The 9,543-nt window shown below is 38.4% G+C and overlaps 1 protein-coding gene across 1 annotated transcript in view; it reads right to left on the reverse strand.

The window, feature by feature from the left end:
- Positions 1 to 237: 237 nt before the first annotated feature.
- The window catches only part of DPP10 (dipeptidyl-peptidase 10 (non-functional)), a gene marked incomplete at its 5' end in the record, with an annotated part of 78,288 nt that continues 68,982 nt past the window's right edge, over positions 238 to 9,543 (reverse strand). Inside the window, 5 exons of the mRNA XM_010146151.1 lie at positions 238 to 1,344; positions 2,851 to 2,924; positions 4,605 to 4,677; positions 4,766 to 4,824; positions 5,559 to 5,658. Coding sequence (XP_010144453.1) covers positions 1,207 to 1,344; positions 2,851 to 2,924; positions 4,605 to 4,677; positions 4,766 to 4,824; positions 5,559 to 5,658 — 444 coding nt within the window. The remainder of the gene's footprint in view (positions 1,345 to 2,850; positions 2,925 to 4,604; positions 4,678 to 4,765; positions 4,825 to 5,558; positions 5,659 to 9,543) is intronic.

The following is a 9,543-nucleotide window of genomic DNA, read 5'->3' on the forward strand; positions in this document are numbered from 1 at the left end:
GTTTCCTTTGCCTTGAATGAAAAACATTTCATTTCTTTGTGATGATGTTGAAGTTAAATCCTGTTGCAAGAGACTTAAATGAGCTGCTCTGGAATAAAAACTAATAGCATGTTCCAGCAATGTGACCATCTTGATGAACATTAGAATTACATCTGAGACCAGAGGGAAGAAAAGGAAGCTGCACTATACAAAATAAATCTTCTTTTGAGGAGTGAAGTATTACTCAGTGGCATTATACATTGTTAATAAATTTTCTTTATCTGAAACTATAATTTACTATTTATGTATCTAATTTACATGTGACAAAGTAGCATATTCTAAAATTAGAGTGTAAGCAGCAAACTATTAACTACTATAACACCAAATACCAAAACAAAACTTGAACATATTTTAAGGAAACAATAGACACATTATGAATTGGGGAAAATTTTCAACTGCAGATATAATTTTAAATACAGCTGTTAATTATGTCTTGGAAAAAATTCTTCAGGCTCAGAAATATTTTCTGCTTAGGGACTCTTGGGTATATACATAAAGACCAAGAGTACACTACCAAATGGTCCCTTATTGGCTACTAGTAGGTACAGTAATAATAGTGGATGCTGAAATCGGGAAAAAAAAAATTTTCAATATCCATGTTATACGATGCACTAGACAATATATCCCCTTAGAGCAGACACTAGAGAAAATACTGTGCCCTTTATTAACTCTGTGGTTTCTTACGTGTAATAGACAGCGAAAGAATTGCACTTATTGTAACATTACAGTAAAGTGTTAGATTGCAGCTCACCTTTTTAAAATATTAGTGGCCATAATACTTGTGATAGGTTGTGCATTATGCAAAGATGAATAAAGATGTGCATTTAAATTAAAAAAACGAGCAACCACTTACAGAATCAACAGTGAGGCTTAACATAACAAACATGCACTAACTCTACACTTAATGCAAAACTAAGTTCTTCCAGGAAACTGTAACCAACTGTCGACCTTCCACAAAGGTAAAGGTTTTGTCCCGTGGTAATATGTTTGGACTTTGTAGTCGAATTCCAGTTTATTAGCTCATTGTCTGTAAATGTGCTGTTCCACTGTGATATCCTTTAGCTGCCCTTGAGCTTCTGCAGAATCTGCAATCTTACAGTCACTTTTATTTAAGGTTTTATTGAGCCGCAAAGTAAGTCCCCTTCAGTACTACACAAATAGGCTTCCTTATTCATCCTCTTCAGGTTCCTGTGGTAAAATTGGTGTCTCCTCCTTCAGACAAGCACTAAAAAACCCAAGGATTGTGCTGTAAAGGTGATATTTGCTTTTCTCAGAAGCGATGTTATGACCTTCATCCGGGTAGATCTAGCAGAGGAGAAAGGAAAAAGTAAATAGTTTTTTAAAGGCTTTTCAAATATTTAGGGCTCTAATTTTCTTTCTCTGATCTTTAAAATGGTTTAGATGACAACAAGATGATAACGTTAGTTTTATGTAACCAAGGAAAGCTAATAAAACTCAAAGTAAACCTCATTCGCTTGGAATTTGAACCTACATAAAACAACCACTGCAGTGAGATATGCAGAAGTGAAAAAATTTACATTCTCATTCATTGTGATTGCAGCAGTTTACAGAGCTGGCATTTTCAGTTGTGTCTAGGCATCCAAATTCCATTAATGTCAATGAGGACTAATTACCTCATGCTTTTAGGGACCAGCTTCTAAAAGTTCAGCAAACCCCCTTTTTATTGATATTTTTGACTATCTTCCTGTCTTATCTAAAGCCTATCGTGTCTCTCTCCAAGGGTGGATGTGAGCATTTTTATCTCTTAATTAAAATTCCATTAGAAATTTCTTCCAAGTGAGACTGAATAAAAATTTGCAGAAGGATGAAGAAATCCAGGCCACAGGATATAGGACAAGAGACCTGTGGCGGCCTGACGCAAAACCTTCAGCTGTTTCCTCAAACCCATGTCATCACAAGGTTGCATGCAAATGGTTCAGTGGGGTTCTTCTGAGAGAGCTCTGTCATTTCTGCTTCTTTCTCTGCCCACAGGCCTTCACATCACCTCAGCTGAAATCACAGGGACAACTGGAACAGATCCTACCCTACTCAGATTTGACACATAAGGTCCCTTTCCCTTTGTAAGTGATTCTAAACCCCTTGTTACTACCTCCTCCCTGATGACAGCTCACACGCTTCAGTGGAAACTATAGGTTTACTTACCTAAGGTTGAGGTTTGCAATGTGTAACACATCAGAGATACTTGGACGAACAACCCAAAACCACATTGTCTAAGATATCCAAGATTCAATGCAATCCTTGTCCAGCAACATCCTCACACTCCCACACTCCCATGGTGGGTCCCATGGAAGCCTGTATGTCAAGTGCATGCCCTATCCTGCTCCTTTCATGGCCTGACCCTCACAGCAGCCCCATCCTCCATATGGCTATGGAGAGAAGGAACAGTGCTCTCACCTTTCAGCTGTCTTTTAATAAATTTAAAGGTTGAAAATGAGGGAAAATTAGTTTCACGTGACCCAATATTTTTTCAGGTAAAAAGGGACTAACGCAGTTATATGTTCTTATTACGAAGAGTGCAAGTGGTCTCTAAACCACTTTGTATAGTGGTGGAGGATAAACAGGTGGATGAAGAAAGATAAGAGAGAGGAGAAAAAGCTCAGAAGAATGTCAAGAATATATGGCTCTCGACATCCATACTAATAGTAAGGAAAATGGGATGAAACAGAATTCTAACTGCAAATTGAGGTAATACCAGTGTGTTGTGGTAGGGAGGGTCCTTCTCAGGAAGAAATAGCAACGTAAGATTAAATGTTGAACTGTGTTTACAGGAAATGTCACAGCTGCACATACCTGCATAGTGTAATTAACTCCAGCTTTTATTAGATGTTTAATTAGTTCCGCTGAATGCTGGAAGTGGACTTTAGCTGCAAGACAACAACATTTGGAGATTATTTGAATAAGCTACGCTAATATGAAATACTTATCTCTTAAACACCTTTGACTGAAAACATTTCCAACCTCTATAATTACTGGATTTAAAGATGACTGTCTTTCTGGTCAGAAGCAGACAACCCCACCAGTAACAGTGATGCAGGATGTAACAGCAGAGGTTTTGGAGAAGGAGCTGGAAGCCCCAAGGGAAGCTGTGCTTTCCAGGCATGTGAGGACTCCTCCCTCTACCCTTGATTTACACACACTGTGATAGTTTAGAGGTGTGTAAATCCATTCCATTTGAACATCAGGACAGTTTATAATGATGTTACAAGAAAGCACACTGGATTTTCTACTGCTTGCACAGAATGGTTACACCCCACACATCTTTAGGTAATGGACTTTCTGTAACATACTAGTAACTTAATCTCTGTGTGGTAAAACCAGCCAACTTTATTACCATGTCCTAACCCTGCAAGGCTAAGGCTGCAATTGGGCTGAGTGGTGTCACTAGATGTGATATGAAGCAAGGGCAGCAAGCAACCAGAGTCCTAGTTTTGAACACACTGTATTGCTCAGACATCTATTAGACTCCCAATTCCCTCTAGCATCAAGTTCAGAGCAGTAGAATTACTGCTGCCTTTTACAATCAGCAAAGTCTGAGACTTTCATGCTGCTCATGAGTCAACCCATATATCTTCTTCACATAGAGATCCCGTCTTCCCCCTGCTCTGGGAAGAAATACTACACAGTGTTTACAACCCCCTGATTGCACTAGGGATCCATAATACGAGTTTGACAAGTTGTGCTGGGGTGACACACTGGTGGGTGCTGTCCTCACTGTGCCCACTCTGTATGTCAGCACTCTCACCTCAGCCCTTGTCAGTGTGAGGTATTTATCCCTTCAGACTGACAAGTAAGAAAACTTGTAATATCCCACATTCACCAGGAAAATGTCAAGGGAAGAAGAATGCACGTGCATCGGTACAGAGGAGCTTGTTGCAACGCTGTAATTTGTGCCTGCCTCAAAGCTCCTTCTTTTGGAATTACTTCAGCTAAGAAAGTTCAGAAAAATAAACTTCTGTTAAATTTAAATCTGTAATTACAAATTATCTTTTGATTGACATATCTTATGATTCCATTTAAAGTGGAATCATTACTCTGGAATCATTACTCTGCTTTATTCGTTGTCTGTCTTAAACTACTGCTGAAAGTATTGGTATGATTAAAAGGTTTCTTATAGCTTCAGCTTCAGATGCTTTGACACTACCTTGTAATTAATTAGCTGAAAAGTTTAACTTCCCATTTGGTGCTGTACTTCACCAACTGTACTGATAATTCTTTCTTCAATTGCAGAAACTCTATAAATTTAAAATATCATTAAAAATGTATGTTGTTCTATTAATAATTCATATAACACCTTTTACTAACAAGACGGTGGCCCACAAGATTTAAACAAATTGGAACATACAGCACCTAAAATACTTAGTGAAGAGCAGTGTCATCAGAGAGAGTCAAAAGAGAAAATTGAAATAAAATTAAAAATCCTATCAGAGGGATAATGAAAGTAGAAATGTACTTGCTAGGTGTGTGCCTGATCGATCCATGAATGTCCGCCTGTTAGAACCTCCCACTCCAAAGATAAATCTGACTCCAAATCTGTAAATACTCACCATCAGCTGTCCCATGAACTATTAGCAAATTTGCTTCTTTTAAACCATGAAGATTGTGTAATACACTGGATGCCTAATAAACAAACACACACAAAGGTGTAACCGAATTGCATTTTAGGAATATAACGGTCAATTTAAGTTACTAGTTTATGCTACCTTACCTGATAGGTATTTTCCTCTTTTGTAGGAATACCAAGATATCTTTCTGAAAAAGCTGATGCTGTGAAAGTAAAAACAGAACCATGTGAATTCATCAGAATTACTTCTATTTTAAAACTCAGCAGTTCTGACCTAATGTCAAGGGAAGCTATTTAAGCCATGAAGTCAACAAACTGATGTTAATGTAAAACCAGAAAATACCATTTAAATGCACCTTTTAAAAACATTTTTAAATGATAAAAAAAAAAACAACAAATGAAAAGCCGAACAACAAAAAAACCCAAATGCCAAATCAAAAACCCAAATGCCAAAGAAAAGACTAACAGACCATTAAAGTAACCTGATCTGATTTCCTGTGTATCACAGTCCACAGCGCGTGGCCTGTACCCAAAACTGCACCTACAGAACCAAATATCCTGTGATTGAATGATGACATGTTTGATTATCATAAGGAATTCACACTAACCTTAAAAGATTCAGTCCTATTGAGTCTTGATTCATGCTGATATACGTAAAGGATTCTTAGGAAATGGGTTATCTGACTGAATTTCAGTGGGAAATGGGAAAAGTAACTCCGCTGCAAAAATTGGTGGTGTTCATACCGTATTTGTTATGTGCTTTGGTAAACTAACTGTCCCAGTGTCAGCTGCCTTTTCATTTAAAGGCAAGAACTAACAGTGAAAATCTAATTGATATTGTTTCATTATCTGCCCTTAGTTAAAATGAAGAGTAGCTCCATGAACAAAAGGTATTTTGAATAGACTATCACAGAGATGTAGGGCAGGGGATACTCACCGTACAACTTCATATCTGTAATTGGTGCCACCACAGCTCCACATCTGAAGAGCCGTTCACTGGATTTCAGGATCATTGATGTAATGTAGCCACCATATCCCTAACAATGGAAATCATATTGAGATTTTTGTTGATTCATTTCTTTTTAGCAACAATAAAGGCTATTGTGTTAATCTGATGGTATCATTTTATGAAAAGCAATCGTATCTGCAAAAGTTGCTTTTAAAGGAAATGTAAACCTGCAGCTTAGAGTGAATAAAGATCTTATTTGACCCAGTCATGTTTTTTAAACTGTTTAATAATAACAAGGATATTTCAGTTTAAGATCCTGTAATGGGTAAAATGTCGGCTCTAGACTGGGGGATTTTCTCCCCCTCCCCCCTTCCCTTCTTAGTGCAGGAAAGGCTTTTTTCCTCACCTCTGGGGGGGAAAGGAAGGACTGGCCCTTGACTCAGGTTTTGCTCCTGTCTTTGGAGCCAAGGCATGTCATGTCAATCAACACCTCTGTGAATAAACCTATAACAGCCTCAAATCACGTGGCTTCCCCGATGCACACATTTCATTTTCAGCAGCAGGACAGATCAGAGAGTAAGAAAAGCAGTCATCCTCAAGCTGGGACAGTTAAGGATCTTCCGCACGGCAGATAGTCTTTTCATTTTGCCGAATGCTGGTAGGGGTGGTTAAAAAAGAGATTGCTAAGAGGAAAGGGGTGAAACGGCCAAGCCCCCAACTCTGCAAGTAGGGATACTGACTGCTGGCGAGGGGGAATGTGGGAAGGTTTCGAGATGCCCAAGACAGAGCCTGCACTGCAAAGTGGGAAACCTACCGCATTCCCCAGAGATCCAGTTCATCTCTTGTTCTGCAGATGGGGAGAGCAAAAAGCTGAAAACAGCCCCTGGCAAACAGGCACACTCAAGATTTCCAGCTACCTAGAGAAAGACTACATACTGCTAAGGAAGTTTGTCTCTAGGAATTCAATTTTGAACTGAGATCTTTGAGGTTAAAGAAACTACGTTTCCCCATTCCAGTTCTACTCTTTACCCCCCGCCGCCCCACCGCAGCAGGGACTGGATGTGTGGACTTTGTGATAATTGGGTTCTGGAAATGGAATGGAAGAAACCTATATTTATATGCATATATCCATTTACGTATTTATTAATATCTCTTTCGCTGTTTTACTATCTCTGTCCTACCCGAATTTAAGTGATGGATTTGTGGTTCTCGTTGTTTTCTGAATTCAATTAATTTTCTTTCACCCCCTTAATTCAAAACCCTGTTTTTCTCATTTCTTTTCCTCGCCCGGAATCCTAAGCCCCATTGTCTCATCAGCCCGAACCTTTCAACTCCTTTACTTAGCTCCCAGAGAGATTATATGTTCTCCGCAGCTATATTTGTCTCCCTCATTGTAAACTTTTCGCTCCTTTTCAAACCACAACAGATCCATAACTCCATCATGGCCAACTAGCCTATAGTTAGTAAAAGATTTGAAAATTACAGAAAAACCAAAACCAAAACAAAAAACAAAGGTAAAGCTTTTGGGAATACAGACTAAACAGGAATATTTGTACTCAGATTTTAATATATTTAATGCAGATATTTCCTAATTACCAAGATACACTGAGCATTTTGCTGACAGGACAGAGAGTACAAGAATGAAGGAAACCTGTGAATTGACTGCAATACGTCCTCCCCCTGACACCTGAACCTTCACAGATTGAATCCTATTGCTATTAAAGAGGTATCCGCTCCAGCATTGTCAAACATCCCACAGATACTGCACTGATTTGCACAAATAAAAGCTGTACATAGCCGCCACATTGCTCAATTTTATGCTAATCTCTGGATGCATTTTCTGGCCACAAGCACGTCTATAAGGCTGCTTTGTTACCAGGCAGGGAGCAGAAATGGAATGAGGAAGCTGGGAGAGATGGGGCAGAAGAGGAGGAGCTCTCTCCTTGCCTCACTACATTTATCTGTCCTTATGGGACATCTGCCCTGCAAATCATCACATGGATGAATCATCTTCCCTGCAAAGGCTATAATACACCTTCCTGGGAACAGTTGTGATAAAAATGAGAGTCACAAAAGCTTTGCTTTGCATGAAAATATTAAAGCTGTAACCTGAGACCACAGATTTTGTTGGAATGACACTGGTAATCCATACCTGAACACCTATAATCATTCTAGACCCACAGAAAATGAAAATCTGCATTGTGGAGTCTGGGATCACAGATTTTTTCATATATTATGGGCTCTTCAAATGCCTCTGTTTGCCAACTTTGTTTTCCCTTTATCAGTGCTGTAAAAATGGGGTTTGCAAGTCTGTTTTGTTTGTTTGGTTTTGTTATTATTTTGTGATTGGCTCACCACACTACCAGAAAAAGACATGAGAGGAAAAACAAAAATGTAATACATCGTCCGTCCCCCAAAAAAGAATATTGTACATCATATGCTCATGGAGTTTTCTCATGGACTTTTCTGAATCCTGTCTGCTCCTGTTCTTCATGTCTAACTATTTAACGAATAGATTATTTCTGTGGAAGAAGGAGAATATTTGAAAAACCTTTAACCTTAGTTAAGAAAAATAAGGAAAGAGTAGTATTCTTAAGAATCAACTTTTAGTGAATGTGAATGCACACAGTAAAGGAAATACAGAACAAGAGCTGGATTTTCAAGGGAGCACAAGGAACTGAGTTATCCCTTTTCCACAGAAATTCCAGCCCAGGAGGCCAAGAACCGCCCAGAATTGGCAATGTACAGGAGTAGATTTCACCTGAGAAAGAATTTCTGAGTGGGCATCAGTAATGTATAATTCAAAGAGTTTAAGATAATAGCAACTTTCCTCTGCCTCTGGGTTCTCTACATTTGCTGTTGTTTAATATTCTGTTTGTGTCTTTCCCGGTAGCTCCACAGCACAATTTTAATCCTAGGATAGATGTTATCAGGTTATTTGTTATTTATGCCATGTATTCATTAAGAGCTTGGTTTAATTCTCCTGGGAATGTCTTTCCTTTGTGCTTCTGCTTGTGTCCTTGCTTCCAGGCAAGCTTTCCAGGACAAAAACATTACACAATGAGATGACGTTTTTAGGAGCACTTCACAATAGTCATGTAGAAAATATTTCATACATTCTGATGCAAGGATGTATGGTGTCTCATCATCAGCTGAATTTCTGTGGTTACAACCTAATTGCCATATTTTCAAGCAGCTGGTTGGCTCTGAAGTTGCAACTTATTTTCAAGCTTTCTTTCTACTTGAATAAAATGAATAAAATTAAAAACTACACAGAAACACAGTTTGCTATCTAATAGTACAGAAAGGTCCTTGGATCATTCATCACTTGTACCCCTCACAGGGATAATAGAGGTGGCATTGGCAGACCTCCTGGCAGTCAGAAGTAGGTATTTTCTACGTTGTGCCCTTCTGGACAGTCTTGTTACTCTTGTGCCTAGTTCACATTACTGACTGTGACAAGAATTTTATTTCAGTGTAGTTCTAAAACCTCTTAAAGAACTCTCTGAAAGTGTGGATGAGTCCAGCTTTATGAGAACAGCATTAAGTAATTCCAAAGTCATCTTATTTTCAAGCAAAGTGCATATTCTATTTCCATCATTAAGGCCAATTTAATGCGTAGAAAGAAAAAAAGAAGATTTTTCCTATCACATTGTTGCACATAGAAAAAAGGAAACGAGTTTGAAAGAAGATTTTTAATTGACTCTAAAATAAGCAGAGAGGAGGAAAATGCAATTAACCCTAGGAAGCTGTTAGATAGATTTTTTTTTTCTAATTCTAAACCTGACTTAAATTTTATGAAGATTTGTTTGACAGTAGAAAACAACTCTGAGAGGTTAACTTGGAAAGAATAAATTTCTCTGTATTCAAAGCAGCCTTGAAGCTTATCAAATTTCCCAGTTTTTGCTCTTTGCTTTCTCACATTCCACTGTTCATTCCCTGGTCTTTCTTTCAGAAAATGAATGCAGGAATG

This window comes from Buceros rhinoceros, unplaced genomic scaffold (genome assembly GCF_000710305.1).
Source record: "Buceros rhinoceros silvestris isolate BGI_N320 unplaced genomic scaffold, ASM71030v1 scaffold9772, whole genome shotgun sequence".
Taxonomy (NCBI): domain Eukaryota; kingdom Metazoa; phylum Chordata; class Aves; order Bucerotiformes; family Bucerotidae; genus Buceros; species Buceros rhinoceros.